General features: G+C 43.8%; 1 protein-coding gene across 5 annotated transcripts in view; it reads left to right on the top strand.

Moving 5' to 3' along the window:
• Peg3 (paternally expressed 3) overlaps positions 1 to 16,715 on the top strand; it is a 29,500-nt gene extending 12,785 nt beyond the window's left edge. For 3 of the 5 annotated variants that reach the window (XM_074058465.1, XM_074058464.1, XM_020187436.2), the window contains 7 exons: positions 2,589 to 2,754; positions 3,267 to 3,356; positions 4,014 to 4,109; positions 4,664 to 4,767; positions 8,043 to 8,145; positions 8,916 to 9,008; positions 9,178 to 16,715. In XM_074058465.1, the coding sequence (XP_073914566.1) occupies positions 2,739 to 2,754; positions 3,267 to 3,356; positions 4,014 to 4,109; positions 4,664 to 4,767; positions 8,043 to 8,145; positions 8,916 to 9,008; positions 9,178 to 13,283 (4,608 nt within the window). In that variant the 5' untranslated portion in view covers positions 2,589 to 2,738 and the 3' untranslated portion in view covers positions 13,284 to 16,715. Of the gene's footprint in view, positions 1 to 2,278; positions 2,755 to 3,266; positions 3,357 to 4,013; positions 4,110 to 4,663; positions 4,768 to 8,042; positions 8,146 to 8,915; positions 9,009 to 9,177 lie in introns of all 5 variants that reach the window. The other 2 variants (XM_074058463.1, XM_074058462.1) reach the window with 1 other exon arrangement.
• Positions 16,716 to 18,572: the final 1,857 nt, after the last annotated feature.

Here is an 18,572-nt window from a genome sequence, read left to right as displayed (position 1 = left end):
AATAGGAGGGTCAGTGTCCTCTAGAGCACTTTGAATGTGGATGCCATAGAGCAGGATCAGTTCCCCACCCCCCCTTCACCTCTCTCCTTCCCGGGCAGAGGACTCTAATCTTAGCCTGTGGCAGGTGACATTGATCATGTCCTTAGTTTAAAATGCCATACCAGTCCTCTGGAGCCTGCACTATGGCCTGTTTCCTTCCCTTGATTTGGGATTCTTCTGCCCAGGAGAGTGTTATCTGTGTCTTCTTTTCCATATGTCTTGGTCATCCTGAAGGAGAGCAGAGAGGGAATGGGGAAGTTGCCTAAGTCTTCAGGATTAAGGAATGAAAGGCAGTGAGAGCTCATCATTGAGATGAAAAAGCATGCGTTTTCTGAGGTTGCTATAGTTATTTCCAAGCCATAAAGTCTATTTAGATAGTCTTGAGTAATTGAAACACTTTATGCTTTCCTTTAGATCTTTTTTTGGAGACATAATATACATTTTTATGGTGTACAAGGCCTTTTTTAATTCAAAAAAACTGACTTTCTAAAACAAATTTTTTTCTGTATATGGTTTTGTTTTTTTCTGGACATAAAGCCATATGTAAATTATATAATTACCTATCAGGTAATCAACTCGCCCTTCCAAAGCTAGATTTCTTCCCCAAATTGCTCCTTCTTACACCAGTTTTGCTAGCCACTAATAGAAGGGTTACATAGTAAAACCTAAATGCTAACAAAACTGTTCAAAGGGAAGTAATAGCTTTACTTGATTTCATTAGAAAAGAAATGTTGAAAAAATCAACATTTATATCCAATCTAAAAATTTTTTTAAAAACAAAAAGGGGAGCAATAAAGACAAGGAAATAACAAGGTAAAGAAATGATTATCAAAATAGATAGCTAATTCTTTGAAGACAAATTAGATGTTTGGCAAAATAGATCAAGACAAAAGAACATGAAGTAGCATTTTGAGGCTTCATGCTCTCACTGCGTGAATAATGGCAGCTCTCCACCACATAGGATTTGTGTGGATTCACCCATAGTTGATTCAGTTTTCCTCAGCATTCTAGGCACTGTTGTGAGAGAGCGTCACACATAACTCACCAGTGTCTCATCCATGTTCATGAGTGCTGAGAAGGGACGGGTACAAAAACAGATGATGAGAATGATTTGCTGCCTAGAATATTCCTTTGGAAATGGCACAGAGGTTAATCCAGGCTGTTCACTCTCCCCAGAAATGGTGTCATGCTGCTTCTGTATATACTAATAGTGTGCCTGCCTTCAAAACCAGTTCTCAAGTGGAATTTCATAACATTATTTTCAGTATGCCACATCAATGTTGACATCTTACTTTGTGTTAGGCACTCAGGGATACAGTGGTAGAGATGGTTAATCTCTGCTTTTACTTAAGATTACACTTTATTGTTGGGACATAGACAGATAAGCTCAGATGTTTAAGAATAACCATCATTTGGAATACTGCTGACTGGAGTGTCAGGGTATTAACATGCTCTCCAAGCGCTGCATTTGGGGCCTGATACCTAAGGAAGGTGTGCACTGTGAGGGAGGGGCCTCAAGGCTATCTACAAACCTAGGTAGGCAAGTACAAATGAAGATGGAAATGTTCTTGATTTCCCATGTGGTAGCCAACAGCCACTTGTACCTACTTGCCCTTGGAATGTATTAATGCAAATAAGCTGAATTTTCAGTTGATTGCATCTTAGTTGAAATAGCCAGTGGCAGTAGCGTACTACAGTGTAGGTCTGGAGAAAGTAGTTATTGCAATCACAGTACTCACAGTTGAGTTCTTCTGACATTTTGAGTACAACATATACGTGTTGTACACTGACAGGAATGGCCCTCATTCCCTGCATCTTCCCTTCCATTTGTGCTAAGAAAAAACCTCATATCCAATTTTAGAAATGGCAAGGGCCTTGAGCATTTTCAGGTTACTCTTGTAGATACCATAGCTTGTTTCAGCTTCACAGTTATAAAAAGGATATAGATGTTATCCCCATTCCACAGATTACAGAGACAGCCTCCAAGCTATTTGCCCACTGGCTTACTGTCACATAACCAGTTAGTAGCAGAACTGACTCCTTGAGCACAGGTCTCTGCAAACCTAAGGATCTGCTTATACTACTGTTGAAGCCAACCTCGTTTTGTCTTGTGTGTGTCTGCTTACTGGGATGCTTATCCCAAAGCACTGTGGGATAAGATGCCCTGGGTAGGGTAGCCCCTCACTGCTGCCTGGTCCTCAACTTCTGGGACATGTGTATATCTCCTTACGATCCACAGGTCCCTGAGTACTGACTGTCCAGGCTGCTGCATCTTTCCTGTTGATTCATGTTTGGTTCCTCCAGTGAGAATTTTACTTAGAGAAATGCTGCCTCCAAAGTACTTGCCCACCACCAAACCTAAGAAGTTTTGGGCCCCAAATCTCTATGAGCTAGACAGTGACTTGACTAATGATCCGGATGCCATCCTAGAAGGCCCAGCGGTCTGTGAATTCTCTCATCAGAGGTTTCGGAACTTACTCTATGTGGAATTTGTTGGGCCCCGGAAGACCCTGATCAAACTCCGAAACCTCTGCCTCGATTGGTTGCAGCCGGAGATTCATACCAAGGAGGAGATCATCGAGCTCTTGGTCCTTGAGCAGTACCTGACCATCATCCCTGAAAAGCTCAAGCCTTGGGTGCAAGCAAGAAATCCAGACAGCTGTGAGAAGCTCGTTGCCCTCCTAGAGAATTACAAGAGGATGTACCATCCAGAAGGTGAGACACTGCACATGGAGAGTGCTCGCCGGGGTTCTCTCCCTTGTCCTACTGATGGCTGATCTGGGCTATTCTTTGTTGTGGAGCAGGGGCTGGTGCCTCCCACTGGATGTGGCCACCAAACATGTCCTCCTATGTGACTCAATGGCCCCTGGGAGGTCTGACGGCCCCTGGGAGGTCTGACTGCCCCTGGCTGAGAACTACACTTGAGTCAGCAGAAGGAAAGGAGACCCTTCTATGTGAAGGGTTCCACTTGGTAGAGAACTTCCCATGACCCATGCCCTTGTGGTATAGTGTTCCAGGAAGTGACCTGTTGGCTGTTTCTGTGGAGAGGGGTGAATGGTGGCATCCATACTTCCAACTTAGTCTGTAAGTGGCAGGAGTGGTTGGAAGCCACTGAAGAGTGAAAGTCAAAGTCACTTCAGCTCCTTGGGCGGGGTGGGGGGTGGGGAATACTGTGAGAATACAGTGGAGAAAGGATAAAACATTAAGCTGGTATCCTGTGTCCTCAGACGACACCAACAGTGACATGACCAGCGACGACGACATGAGTCGAAGCGGAAGAGAAACTCCCCCACCTCGCTCAGTTTCTTCTTTCAGCAGTGAGTAGCCAATCCCATCAGTCACATCGCCCAATGGGGGTTGTTTCCAGGTGCCCATTATATGGAGGCTGTATAAAAATGACTTGCCATCCCCAGAGTGCTCAGCATCACTCAGAGCTGAAAGAGAGGCATTTTTATATCAAAACAGACATCAAGAGATGGAGTGAAATACGGGGGCTTTTACACAGTAAAGTAATAAATCTATTTGAAATCTGCTTCAGATTGTGGCTCACTCCCTAGGGCAATTTGTTAAAAGGAAATTGAACTACTTAAGAGAATGGTGCTTTTAGGGATGGGATGTGTTTTATCTTCTGGGGTCTTGATTCTTTGCAGTAGAATAAGTTGCATTTTAAGATCATTTGGCCTGAGGCAGACATAGAATGTCTATGATCTGTGTCCAAAACTTATACTCAACCAGTTACGAACTTGTAGAACAGTGGGTGGTCTATAGGAAGAGTAAGTTTCTGGGCTGAACTTTGGAACTTGCTTCAAAGCAAATCCCACTTGGGCAAAGCCTATAGGGTAGGGACTGAGCCTGGGGGTCTGGGGCCCTCAGGTTTGGATCCATCTCCTCAAATGAAGAGTAAATATGGTATTCCTTTCTAGAAGAGGGTGTAAAAGCACTTCATTAATTACTCAAATGTCTGACCTGCATAGGTGACCGGGATCGGGAGCGAGAATGGGACCGAAGAGGCAGAAGCAGAAATGCAGAACCTCGAGACCGCTGGTCATACACCAGGAATCCTAGAAGCAGTAAGTCTGTTGGCCTGCACCCCCATACAATGCTAGTGCACAGGTTCAAGGAAGAGATAGGGGACTCAGAAGTCCCTCTTCAATTTGGACAGCTCCTCTAAAGTTTAGTCCTGAGGCTTTCATTTCTTAAGTTCCTCTCAACAGTACCATCTGTGTGATTTTTGCCATATATATCCATTTCTATTTGTAATACTGTTTGCTCAGCATTTTCCTTAGGTAGACAGTTGGACATCCTAAAATCTTAATCAGGAAAAGGATATCAAGACTCCTATCTAGTGATATTCATAGTGCCTTAAGTGATCATCCAGGATGGTGCCTCTAGTCCCAGCTGAGGAGACGAAGAGAGCCAGTGACTGAAATCAAAGCTGGTGGCACTGTGCCAGTTCAGAGCATTACCCCAGCTGCTGCAGTGGGGCCCAACTACAGAATGCAGAGAAGAGAAACATGCTCTTGCACACATTTGCACCTCAGAAGGTCTCAGTTACTTGGGGCAAACCTGAGCTGTACTGGGCAGGACTGGAGCTTACTCCCTTTAATACCTCTTTTCTTCCTAGGGCTGCCTCAGCGGGATCTTTCCCTTCCTGTGATGGCAAGAGCAAGTTTCCAGATGGGAAGAGAGGACAACAGGGACTCGATGGATTATGAGTCCCGATCTCAGGTATGCTCAGGGTTCCTCCCTTTCCAGAAAAGCTGACTTCATCTTATGGCAGAGATTCCTTTCTTTCCCCGGTGTGTTCATCTACCCCCTAGAGTCCAACTTGTGGCTCTCAAGTCTTCACTTGAGAGCCCCCTTATTCCCAAGAGAAGCCTGGGTCCCTTTCCACAAGTAATCAGTGGCCAAGGTCACTGCAGCTTGTTTTCTGACTTAACCATGTGATCAGAGTAGTTCTTGCCCCTCAGTGTTTGTCACTTGGTAGGTTGGGAGCAGTGATTTAGGAGATCATTCTGGTACTTGGAATGCTAGGAGCCAGGACAGGTACACATCACAAAGCAGCCTGGCTGGGGAGAGCAAAAGCTCTGGAGCTGATGAGAACTAGGTTCAAAGCCTGGTTCCTCCACTTGCTAGCTGTGTGGGTTTGGACTGTTTACTTAACTAAGATGAACCTCAGTTTCCTCATCTGTAAAATGAGTGTGGCAACTGCCTCCCAGTGCTGTTGTAAGGACTCGGTGAGATTTACCCACATGTTTGTAAAGTGCCAACTATTAATGGCTATGAAGTCATGGGTTAATAGGCAATGTGTGACTTTTAGGGAGGTTAGCAAAGGGGAAGAGAACATGAGGTTTGATAAGGCCCTTAGGAAGGAGGAGAGGAGTGTGCAGGACCCCAGCATGAACAGGTCTGTGCCTCCATCTCCTTTGGACTTAAACACCTCCTCCTTAACAGACAGTAGGGTTAGGCACTGGGGAATACAGCAGTGACCAAAACAGATAAGCTCCCTGCCCCAAGACACTTTTGCCAGTTGGGCAAACAAATATACATATTGATACCTTATATACCTCCTGATTTTTTCTGTGTGTGCCTAAGGAAACATAGATGGTTAATAAGAAATTGTTATAGGGGTCTCAATTTGGATTGAAGGAACATATCTTCAAGGCAGGAACACTTTACCTGTCAGGGTCGAGGAGGAGTGGATCCAGTTGGGTGATGGGGTGAGGGAATCCCAGGCACTAGGGAGAGCTCAGGCAAAGGTCCTTGCACAGGAACTATATGAAAGTCAGATAGCTGGCACAATGAAGAACAGGTGGTAGATGGGTGGAGGCATGCTGGGCCTCATTGCCAGTGTCTGGTAGCTGGACTTTGTCTTTTGTTTTTAAAATACCCTTCTGAAGGCATTTTGAAGAGTTGGCAACTGAGCTCTGATCCCTGTGTCTGCATAATCCAAAAATTTGGAGCCACTGATTCCTCCTGACTCTGTAATAGAAACAGAAGCAGCAGATGATACAAATTATGTTTTGATGGTGTACAAAACAAAATTCTCTTACATCTTTTAACATCACACGTAAATCTGTTTAATTGGTCATGTTCATAGGTCATATGTAAAAATTAAACTGTGCCATCTTCACACTGTTTTCAGGGCATCTCTTCCCGCTGATCTTGATTGCAGCTCATACACACGTAGGTGCCATAGTTGGTTACAGACACAAACTGAACAGTGGCTTTAGGGCTACCACTTGCGTTGATGAACTTAATTTTATGTCAGGACAATGTAGTTCAGAATTTAATGCACAGTTACTCAAATTAGATAGGTTCTATCAGCAATCACCCTTCAGCTCTAGGGACAGTGGCCCTTTTGCTTCTCACCCTCCCAAATTCTTGTCTCATCTGCTCTGCCAGCCTCTTAAGTTGTGAGCTCCAGTTTCCTCTCTATCTTCACAAGTACATCTGTGCCCACTTGTTCTTTTTTCTTATTTTAAATGAGTGCCAAGGCCTCTTCACAAACCTGATCAGGATGTAGTTCCTGCCCCCCTGCTGTGTGGCAAGAGTTGATGGACACCCAACAAAAATTATGCAGTGTAGTGTCCTGAGGTGGCAGTTGCACCAATTCTGCAGTGCTTCCTAAGTTTTTGTAGCTTGTTTATTGTCCTAGGAATTCTCAGTCCTAACCCAGAGTTTCATTTCTGAAGCTCTGCTTCATCTCTTTGTCCTCACTGGTTTTTGTTGCCTTGTTGGTTTTTAATGATGAGGCATTGGCAGTTGTAGAAATGAACCTTTCTGCTTAAACATTGATAACTTGTGCCTCTCTTTCTGAGGATGAGACACACCTTACTATGCAAACCCTGTCCTTTTTTGCTACATTTTCCATGTAGTTGTAATATCTATGCCAATAATAGAAGTATAGTAAACTGAATATCAAAACATTGTTTTCTTTACATACCTTAAACAACACATCACATTGTAGAAAGTCCTCCACCCACAATATTGCAAGGCAGATAGGTGCTTTTGTCCCATTTTACAATGAAGAACCTGAGGCTCTGGAAGATTTCTATGTCCATGGTTGGGTAGCTCATAAATGATGTGGTCCTTCTTTGACCCTACAGTTCTCTCCAGCTCCAAAGCCTGTGGACTCCCACAGCACCATCTTCTTCCTGCAGTCTCTCTCCAGACCTCAGTGCCATCCTTCCTGGGATCATATCTCACCAAGAGCAGTGAATTCTAGTACAGCCTTCTGGCAGTAAGCAAAAAGGTCCTTTAGGATTCTATAGAGAAGGTTCTGCTGATCAATGTAGAATTTTAAATTTCTTTTTTGAGAAAATAGCTATTAAAACAGAAAAGACAACTCCAAAATAAAGGTCTTCATTGCTTACAGTTATTCCTAGGATATTTGAAAATCCTGCACACTGGAAGCCCTACAACGTAGCCATGCTGTGCAGTGGAGGAACAGGGAGAGAAGTTTATATCACACGTCCTGATCAGGCATCTGTCTGAGTGCATCTTTTTTCTGTTCCCATGAGTACACCATGCATGTTGATATTGAGCCAGCTCGAGCTTTCCTACCAGTCCCCTCTACATACCGTAATCTCACCTACCACCTGAGGCCCCCTGAGGCCTTGTGCAAAACCTTTGCTCACTGTTCAGGCCCACCCTGAACTGTCCCTCCGTGAAACCCACTTAGCATTTATTATCTGTGCCCCAATTTACTGTTTATTGTTCTCTAATTGTTTCATGAGTCTTTTCTCTCCAACCAAATTATAAGCTGCATGAGGGCAAGGAATATGTGTCATGCGTCTTTGGGATCTGCCTCAGAGTGTAGCACCAAGGTAGGTACGATGTAGGCCCCTAGTAACACTTGACTTGGATCACTCAGAACCCCAAATACTGTGAGCACTTCCTATATAACTTCATGTATATAGTTCCCATGTTGCCATCATTATTCTCTCTTTGGACTTCCATGGGGACAGACTCCATTGAGAGGTCTGTGTTTGCTGTTTTAGGATGCTGAATCATACCGGAATGTCACAGGCCTCAACGAGGATAAGAAATCTCAGAACCCAATCCAAGACAACATGGAGAACTACAGGAAGCTGCTCTCACTGGGTAAGCAACTTCTTCTCAATCCAGTCATTGGCACATGCTGTCGCCTTGTTTGAAGTTGCAGGATGAGTCCCTGTTAATATATTTGGAATTCAAAGGCAATAAAAAGCCTGTGAAAATTTTCAAGCAAGAGAATAAATGGTGAGATTTTTTTAAAGAAATAATGGCTTGTTGAAAAACACATTGAGCAGGGGAAGGATGAAGAGGAAAATGGCTCTTGCCACAGAGATGATGCTTTTTCTAGAGTAGTTGAAATCAGAGATTTTAAAAATACATTTAGAATGAGATCTTGAATTCCCATGCAGACTCCTCCAGAAGACCCATGTTGGTAGCAGACAGTGGGTTGTGCTTCTGTAAAGCCATGGGGGCAGAAACTCTTTGAACATCAAGGAGGAGGAGGATGATCCTGGTGTGGTGGTTTATGCTGATAATCCCAGTATTCAGGAGGTGGAGGACCTGGGCTGTCTACATAGTGAGGCCCTGCCTCAAAAACACAAAAAAATAAAAACAAAGAAAAGAAGCAGGAGGAAGACCATAAAGGCCAGTGAAAAGGAGTTGGTTGTAAGAAAGTGAAAACTAAAGAATGAATTAAAATGTAGATTAGAATGGGTTAAGGAATGGGTAGGAGGAAAATGAAACAAAATGAAAGACATCCAAAGAATTGAATATGAGCCACTTCAGAGGTAGTGCCTCAGAAAAAGACTGGTCAATTTGTGGTAATGAGTTTCAGTCTTCAATTCAAATTTGAGCTATTACATTGTTCTTATGACCAGGGGTGCAGCTTGCTGAAGATGACCGCCACTCCCACATGACACAAGGCCACTCATCAAGATCCAAAAGAACTGTCTACCCAAGCACCAGTCGAAGTAAGTACCAGGCAGATCCTACAGAGGAGTCACACAACCAGTGAGACACATACATAGAACCCTATACTTTACATTCCCATACATCACAGAAAAATGTTCTCCAAGTCCCACTGTCATTTCGTACAAGTATGAGGAGTAGGGAGTATTTACATTTGGGGTTTCTTTCCAGGTTTTAAAGCTATGCCTGAAGCCAAAAAATCAGCCCATCGGCGCGGAATTTGTGAAGATGAATCTTCACATGGAGTGATCATGGAAAAATTCATCAAGGATGTGTCACGTAGCTCCAGATCTGGAAGAGCAAGGGAGTCAAATGATCGGCCGCCAAGGTTCCCCAGAGTGTCAAATGATAATTGGAAGGACGGTTCATTAAATAAGAGGGAGTCAGTGATCCAGGAGAGGGGTTGTGAAGGGAATGCATTTAGGGGAGGCTTCAGGTTCAACTCGAACCTTGTTTCCAGAAAGAGAGTTCTGGAAAGGAAAAGGCGCTATCATTTCGGTACAGACGGGCAGGGCTCGAGTCATGATCATAAAGGCTGTGTCAGAAAGAAGCCCTTTGAATGTGGTAGTGAGATGAGAAAAGCCATGAGCATGAGCAGCCTGAGCAGCCTTGGCTCCCCTTCCTTCTCTGAGTCACAGCCAGTTGATTTTGAGGCAATGCCTTATGTGTGTGATGAATGTGGGAGGTCATTCGGTGTCATCTCAGAATTTGTTGAGCACCAAATCATGCATACTAGAGAGAACCTATATGAGTATGGTGAGTCCTTTATTCACAGTGTGGCCGTCAGTGAGGTTCAGAAAAGTCAGGCTGGAGGGAAACGCTTTGAGTGTAAAGAATGTGGGGAAACCTTTAATAAGAGCTCTGCCCTTGCTGAGCATCGAAGAAGTCATGCTAGAGAGCATCCTGCAGAATGTAAGGATCAGGACAGTGAGGAGACCTTCATGCCTAGCCCAACTTTCAGTGAGCTTCAAAAGATGTATGGCAAAGACAAATTCTATGAGTGCAGGGTGTGTAAGGAAACCTTCCTTCATAGTTCTGCCCTGATTGAGCACCAGAAAATCCATGGTAGAGGGAACTTTAGTGACAACAAAGATAATGAGAATGAGCGTGAGCACAGGGAAACTTTTATGCCTAGCTCAGCCCTTAATGAGTTTCAGAAAATGTATGGTAAAGATAAAATGTATGAATGTAAGGTGTGTGGGGAGACCTTCCTCCATAGCTCATCCCTGAAAGAACATCAGAAAATCCACACTAGAGGAAAACCATTTGAGAATAAGAATAAAGTGTGTGAGGAAACCTTTATTCCTGGTCAGTCCCTTAAAAAGCGTCAGAAAACCTACACTAAAGAGAAGCTTTTTGACTTTAAAGATGGCAGAGATGTGTTTATGCGAAGCTCAGACCTCAGTGAGCATCAGAGAATTCAATCTCGGAAGAACTTCTTTGAGGGTAGGGGATACGAGAAATCTGTTATTCATAACATGCCCTTCACTGAATCTCAGAAGAGTCACACCATAACAAGACCACCTGAAAATGAGGAGGATGAGAAGGCATTCACCATTAGCACTAACCCTGATGAAACCCAGAAATTTTCCTCTATGGGAAATGTCTACGAAGGGAAACCATATGAGAAATCTGTTAGTCACAGCTTAGGTTCTGAGGAAGCTCAGAAAAGTCACAGTGCAGTGGGGCTCAGTAAACCAAAAGTATTGGCAGAGTCTACCATTCAGAGCTCAGATGTTCTTAACGACCGGAAAGTCCATTCTAGAGGGAATACCTATGAAGGAAAGGAATACAAGGGTTCCATTATCCATCGCTTGGCTGCTACTAGACCTCTGAAACGTCACCATGGAAATGAACAGGCTGGATATGATGAGATGGGAGAATCCTCCATTTATATCTCAGACCTTAATAATAAGCGACAGAAGATTCTGACCAGGGAGAACCCTTACGAAGGGGGTAAGAATAACAACTACAAGAATTCCATTATGCCCAGTGTGTCCCATGAACCTCAAAGAAGTCTTGCTGGAGAGGGATCTGGTGAATTAAAGCAAGATGGCATATTTTCTGTTCCCAACTCAAATGTCCGTGAACACCAGAAGGCTCGTGCTAAAAAGAAGTACATTGAGCATAGGGGCAATGACACCTCTGTAATTCATTCCCTGCCTTTTGGGGAGCTGCAGACAATTTACCCTAGAGAGAAGCTGTATGAGTGTCAGGAGTGTGGGGAGTCCTTTGCTTGTAGATCTGACCTCACTGAGCACCAGAAGATTCATGATAGAGAAAAGCCATCTGGAAGTAGACATTATGAACGATCTGTCATTTGCAGCTTGGCCCCTACTGACCCTCAGACAAGTTATGCCCAAGAGCAATATGCTGAAGAACAAGCACGCAATAAATCTAGAGAGTTTGGACAATGCTCTGCTAGTAGCAACAACCTCAGTGCACATCAGAATATCTGTACCCAAGAGAAGTCCCGTGGTGAGGAGATCCATGGTGAGGAGATCCATGGTAAGGAGACCCACGTTCAGGAAATCCATGGTGAGGAGACCCATGGTCAGGAGACCCACAGTCAGGAAATCCATGGTGAGGAGACCCACCGTCAGGAAATCCATGGTGAGGAGACCCACGGTCAAGAAATCCATGGTGAGGAGACCCACGGTCAGGAAATCCATGGTGAGGAGACCCATGGCCAGGAGACCCGTGGCAAGGAGACCCATGGCCAGGAGACCTGTGGCGAGGAAACCCGTGGCCAGGAAACAGGTGAAGATACCATTAGTCAGGGCTCAGGCTTTGATGAGTCCCAAAAGGATGATCCTGATGATACAATCTATGAGTGTCAGGACTGTGGGCTGGGCTTTGTGGATCTCACAGACCTCACTGGCCATCAGAACGTCCACAGCAGGAAGTGTCTTGTTGATAGCCGTGAGTATACGCATTCTGAAGTTCACACCCATTCTATCAGTGAATATCAGAAAGACTATACTGGAGAGCAGCTCTATGAATGCCCAAAGTGTGGGGAGTCTTTTATTCATAGCTCATTCCTTTTTGAGCATCAGAGAGTCCATGAGCAAGACCAGTTGTATTCCATGAAGGGATGTGATGATGGTTTTATTTGCCTCTTGCCTGTGAAGCCCCGGAGGAATCGTGCTGCAGAGAGGAATCCTGCTGTTGCTGGCTCAGCCATCCGATGCCTTCAGTGTGGACAAGGCTTCATTCATAGTTCTGCCCTTAATGAGCACATGAGACACCACAGGGATGATGAGTACCTGGAGCAGAATGAGATGGCTGAAGAGATTTTCATTCAAACCTTGGCCCTCACTGAATTTCAGGGAAGTGAAACCGAAGAGAAACTCTTTGAATGCACGATATGTGGAGAGTGCTTCTTCACAGCAAAAGAGCTTGGGGATCACCACACGAAGGTTCACAAAGATGAGCCTTATGAGTATGGGCCTTCCTTTACTCACACCTCATTTCTTACTGAGCCCCTGAGAAGGCCTGTGCCATTCTATGAGTGCAGAGATTGTGGGCAGGCCTTTATTCATGACTCAGTCCTCACTAAACATACAGTGTTCGATCCTGAAGATGAGGAGGAGGAAGAGGAAGAAGCAGCTGCTGCTGCCCAGGAGGTTGAAGCCAATGTCCTCATTCCACAGGAAGTTCTGCAGATTCAGGGATCAAATGTAGAAGCTGCCGAGCCAGAGGTCGAGGCAGCCGAGCCAGAAGTGGAGGCTGCAGAGCCAGAGGTAGAAGCTGCAGAGCCAAATGGAGAGGCTGAAGGGCCTGAAGGAGAGGCTGCTGAGCCAAATGGAGAGGCCGAGCAGCCAAATGGAGAGGCCGAGCAGCCAAATGGGGATGCTGATGAACCAGATGGTGCAGGGATTGAAGACCCAGAGGAAAGAGCAGAAGAGCCAGAAGACAAAGCTGAAGAGCCGGAGGGAGATGCGGATGAGCCTGATGGTGCAGGGATAGAAGACCCAGAAGAGGAAGGTGAAGATCAGGAGATTGAGGTTGAGGAACCCTACTATGACTGCCATGAATGCACAGAAACCTTTGCATCTAGCGCAGCATTTGGTGAGCACCTGAAAACCCATGCCAGTGTGATCATCTTTGAACCTGCAGATGCCCCTGGGGAGTGCTCTGGCTACATTGAACGTGCCAGTACCAGTGCAGAGGGCGCTGATCAAGCTGATGAGAAGTACTTCAAATGTGATGTCTGTGGGCAGCTCTTCAATGACCGCCTGTCCCTTGCTAGACACCAGAACACCCACACTGGCTGAGCATAAAGGTTGGAAACCTTCTCCCCAGAACTTGACCCTTACCAAATCAGAACTTAAACAACCTATTATAACATCAGTAGGAAGCTTACCTTAGCATATATTTACCTGACTTAACATCAGACAACTCAAGACTGAAAAAACATTGAATGCAGAGACTCCTTCAGTCTTAGCTCTTCCCCATTGAACATCACTGTGCACATGGGAGAGCTATATAGCACACACCTTTCCTTTTATGGGATAACTGGAGTGAGGAAAAGCCCTATGAGTAAAAGAGACAACAGAGATTGCCCCGATTGAGTGTAAATGACACCTCTATAACATATATATAACGTTTCCTGCCATGTATAGAAATGAGCAATTCGTAGCAAAACAGTGATCACATATATTTGGATTTAATGTGATAAACAGTCACTGTTTACTGTGCAGAGATACCTTACCTGGTACTCTGATTTTTTTTTGGAGGAGGAAAAGAGCAACAAATTAGAATATATTTGTAAGTGTCTTAGATCCTGAGAAGGATTTATTGTGCATTAATTGAACCCCAATAGTATCTTTTTGAGTTACTCTTAAATTGTCTTGTGAAGGTGTAGACGTGAAAGATAATGTGTTTTCATTTTTGCTGTTTGAAAGAGAAGTAATTTTAGCTTCCTCAGACAGTTGTTTTGTCTGTACCAACACCTTGGAACCTAATGTTGTGTAAGCCTTTACATTATGAAGATTGGCCTTTGTGACCCATATCCACCCATTGCCACATTGTACGTACCTTACAGTGGTTCTCATGCAAAAATATTACAGTTGGGTTTTTAAAAGGTTTTTTTTAACCAACTCAACGTGTGTTCAGTAGTGAATTCATAAAGCCCGAAGCTTTTCCCTGTAAATCTTACGTCTTTGCCTTTAAAGAATGGGTTGCAACCATCACTAGATCACAGTAGTGCCTAATGAAGGTTGAGAACCACAGGAGAGGCCCTCATGCTGTATATAGGAAGCAGGCAACCTCCTTTCATCACTTCTGTGTGCTTCCTGCCTTAAGTGACAAGTAGCAATGTGGCTTGGGTCACCTGCGTGGCATCAGTGTGTGCTGCCACAAGTCATTTGCTCCCTGGTGCCCAGGAACTAGTATCTGTAGTTCTCTCTGTAGCTAAACTTCATTCTCCTCTTTAGCTGTCTGAATCTCTAACCCCCCTGTCTAACTTGCATTAAAAAAATTAAAAAGCAAAAACACACAAAAAAAGCTTTCTTTATAGTCAACCCAAGCTTAACATGGACTCAGGTTCCCCAGCAGCCTTAATTTGTTTTGTTATCATCTGTTCCTTCTCTTTAAGCCCTCCTAAGTATCTCTGAGCTGTCCATTTAGTGTCATGTTTGTCTGACCTCCTGTTTTCCTATGACCTCACAGCTTGAGGTTTTCCATGTTCTATTCTGTGAACCACCTGTGCTCCTTTGCTTCCCCTCCCCTTGCATAATGGCTAGATAAAGAAATATTTTGGCCTTGAGTTGGCTGGGGAAAAAAAAATTAAAAATTTAAAAAATTTTAAAAAATTTGAATCTGTTAGATGAAGAGAGCAAAAGATAAGTACAGATCATTTGAGCAAAATTAAAATATCTGCTGGGGGAAATGTGTCTGAATCTTCCTCTTCTAGATCCGCAGTGTTTAGGACTCATGGGAAGTATGTTAAGGCTGCAGAGAATGCCAAAGTCTAGGGAGGTTGGAGAACTGAGAGCGAGAGCAGCAATGAGTAAGCCAAAGAAGGGAGTCCTAACATACCACCCAACCTAGGAGGGAAAGGAGACAGAAGGAAGAAATCACCCCATGCAGAGATTGGAAGACTAGGGTGATGAGAATGAAGCAAGTGGAGTGTCCTGAGCAGTTTGGAAGAAGGGGCCTTTTGATGGCATGGTGTAGGTGACAGTCAGCTGCATAGAAAGACCCAAGGTTGGAACTGACATCCGGGGAAACTGAGGGGCAGTGAGGCACTGCATTGGGGTGGATTTGGGGTTCATTACTGTTGGCAGTGTTACTCACTACACCCTTTCCCAAAAGAAATCAAAATGTCAGGGTATTTATTCCAACCTGAAGTAAGTGAAAAGCTAGAAAAAACTTAAATGCCAAACAGTAGAGGAATGGTTAAATGTATCTTTGGACTGTCATGCAGCTGTTTTAAAATGATAATCACGAAGAGCTATGTAGCATCGTGCAAATATATTTACAGAATATTAAGTGGAGAAAGCAGGACACAAAATTATATTTATACTACAATTATAACTGTTTAAAATGTATGCTTATAGTCAAAAGCTATTGTGTTGTTGTAGGCTTATAGTTGAGCATTATTTTCTTAAATTTCTTGTATGTTCTTCATGATAGTGTTACTAAAAAGTTAATGATCACATTTCCATTGTGAACACGATTTGAGCTCATCAAACACTTGGAAAATACCAAGAGTGGAGGAAAGATAATTCATATCCCCACCATCCAAAGACAGACACACGCTCAGTATCTCGTTTATGATGATTATAACCGTGTCAAAATGTGTACTCAAGATAGCTGTTCTATTACTCTTGTGGAATTATGGTTAAGCGCTTGCATCTTAATCTTTTCAAATGCTCCTTATAGTAGTGTCCTGGTAACAAAGTCTGTTATGTTTGTCACTATTACATGCATAATCTGTACCCAAAAGGAAAAATTGGAAAATAAGAAAAATTAGAAAACAAAAATTGACCTATATTCCCAATACTCAGCAACTCCTATCGAGATCATGATCTGTTTTCTCCATCTTGTTTCAGTGCACAAACTTGTGACTAATGATGTTAAATATGTCTGCATAAAGTCTAAAATGAAGAGCAATGTGGAAATTAATTAGTGTTGTGGGATTATGGTGAAATATTTTGTCCCAAATTTCTCAAAAAATTTTTGGTCTTTTGGTAATAAACATAATGTGTTTTTCCATTACAAATTTAATACACATTCATAGAAATCTGGGAAATTCAGCGAAGTAGAAGAAAATTCAGCCTTATTCCAAACAACTGGTAACACCTGGATCTGTGCATCGGTCTGCAGTTATTAGGTGTTGATGATAAGTATGCTGGGCGTGGGACATGGGAAGGAGGGAAACACTGCAGGTGGTTGTGAGGTGGTTGTGGGATTCCAATAGGTATGTTGGCGCAGTTTCTTTGAGTGGCGTTCATCACAGTGTTCCAGTAATCCACCTTTATTACATGCATCTCCATCACACATGCAGTGCATGCGCATTGCAGAAGCCTTGAAGTTGCGGCTGTACAGAGAGATTCGCCCATGTTTCCACCATCCAAAGACTGTGATTAACATCTTGATACACTTTCTTCATCTTGTTACTGTGCACAGGTTTTTGGTTTGTTAATATGGTGTGGCCGTTCTATCTGTAATAGTGTCAACAATAAAAGTAAAGTTAAAAATAAGATATATCTCAGTCTGTTCTTTCGTACGTTTTAAGTGTTTGGAAACAAGTATGTGCACAGGTTCTTGTTGTCAGATTATAAATACAAAATTTTCGTGTCTCCTTGGGCCTAAAAAGTTTGGCCTGCAAATCTTTATCTATTTTTAAGTATTGCATATTTCACCAATTACTTCTAAGGAATCTGGACACTGCTTGATTGTAGTTTTTGAATAACTTTACCAAGGTTAAAACATACTGCAATAGTATTTTTAAATTTGTTAACACATATTTCAATTACTTGACATGGCTTTTGCGGAGGGCAGTGTTGGGGTGTGAAGTCAGGACCTTTAACATTTGCTAGGCAGGTACTTCAGTGCTTCATCCATGCTTTCAACCCTTTTTGCTTATTTTTCAAATAGGGTGTCACATTTATGCCCAGGCTAGTCTGGACCACAATCCTATTCACACTTCCTGTGCAGCTGGGATGACAGGCCCATGCCACTACACCAAGCTTTTACTGGTTGAGATGGGGTCTCGGACTTTTTACCAGGGACCGCTCTCCTCCTGATCTATACCTCCCTAGTAGCTAGGATTACAGGCGTGAGCCACCACACCCAGCGACAGGATATTTCTAATTAGAAATAGGACATCCTCTGTGATTCATAAAAATGCTAATGTTAGGGTTTTGAATTTCTGTCATGTGTCTATCCTGACACTAATGAAGCTAAAAGGTGTTTATCCTCAGGATGATTTCAGTTTATTAACCACATCAGTCTGTGTCACCACCAGGAACATTAGCAGATTATCAGCACAGGTAGTTTGGAAGGTAATTTTTAAGCACTTCCTACTAGGCCTCAGTAGTGCCACCCTGGGACCCAGCCTTTTACACATGGGCCTTTGGGGGTCCCTCATCTAAACCACAGCACATAGATAATCCATTTAATGGCCAAAGAAACAAATCTTCTGAGGGCTACAGGATGTCAAATCCAAATGAATACTAACTGAGGAACCTTGAAACATAGTCTGCAGGCAAAACAGCTCCTCCCCTGGTAAGTCATGAATGACAAAGATGCCTGGGCTGGTCCTATGCCGCTGCTCCCCCTTCCCAAACCCCTTTCTCTATAGAGCGAGCAATGAACTAAACACTCGCTCTAGATCGATTTAGATTTTTCTCTCTGCTTGCCAGTCTCAACATCTGTGAACCTATTTTGTGCTTTACCTGCCACTTGTACGTCATACGTCGTGGGTGGTTCTAGTCACGGTAACGCTGTGCAATGAGCAACCACAAGACTCCCATGGCACCCAGCAAGAGAGTGTGCGTGCTCACCTGGGATCCGCTGAGGGCAGGTCAGGTGGCACTGCTTACCTTAACTGGTTTGGGTCATATGTCTGGGTTGACACTGCTATCTGACCTTAGTTGCAGCTTAGCTGAGGGCAAGTCTTAACCTGTGGCATTCATTCTCCTCCTGATGGTGAAATGCAAACAAGTGCACACACAGCCCTGGAGGCCTAGACTCTGTCCCCAAGGCAAGTCTCCTGGGATAAGGAAGTTTATACTCCACCTTTGGAAGAGGAGTTCTAAGGCCCCCAAGACAAAGGGTTTGTATACAGGGAAGACTGCATAAAAGCAATCCCTGCACCACATTAAACTCCACATCGCTGCTAACCAGGAATTCTCTTCCCACGACATACATGCCCCACGCCCTACAGTCCTAAGGAAAGTTCAGCCATGTCCCACTTCCTGAGGTCCGAGGGCTGTGCTACCAGCTGGAAAAAAATAGGACTCCAAAACCTCATGCTTTGGAACATAAATGTCCTGAAGCAAAGACCTGACCACAGAAATGTACTTCTTCCAACTTCCTCCTCTGTGACCCACTCT

This window comes from Castor canadensis, chromosome 16 (genome assembly GCF_047511655.1).
Source record: "Castor canadensis chromosome 16, mCasCan1.hap1v2, whole genome shotgun sequence".
Lineage (NCBI taxonomy): Eukaryota > Metazoa > Chordata > Mammalia > Rodentia > Castoridae > Castor > Castor canadensis.
Note: the sequence above shows the minus strand (reverse complement) of the source record. Positions and strands in the feature narration are given on the sequence as shown.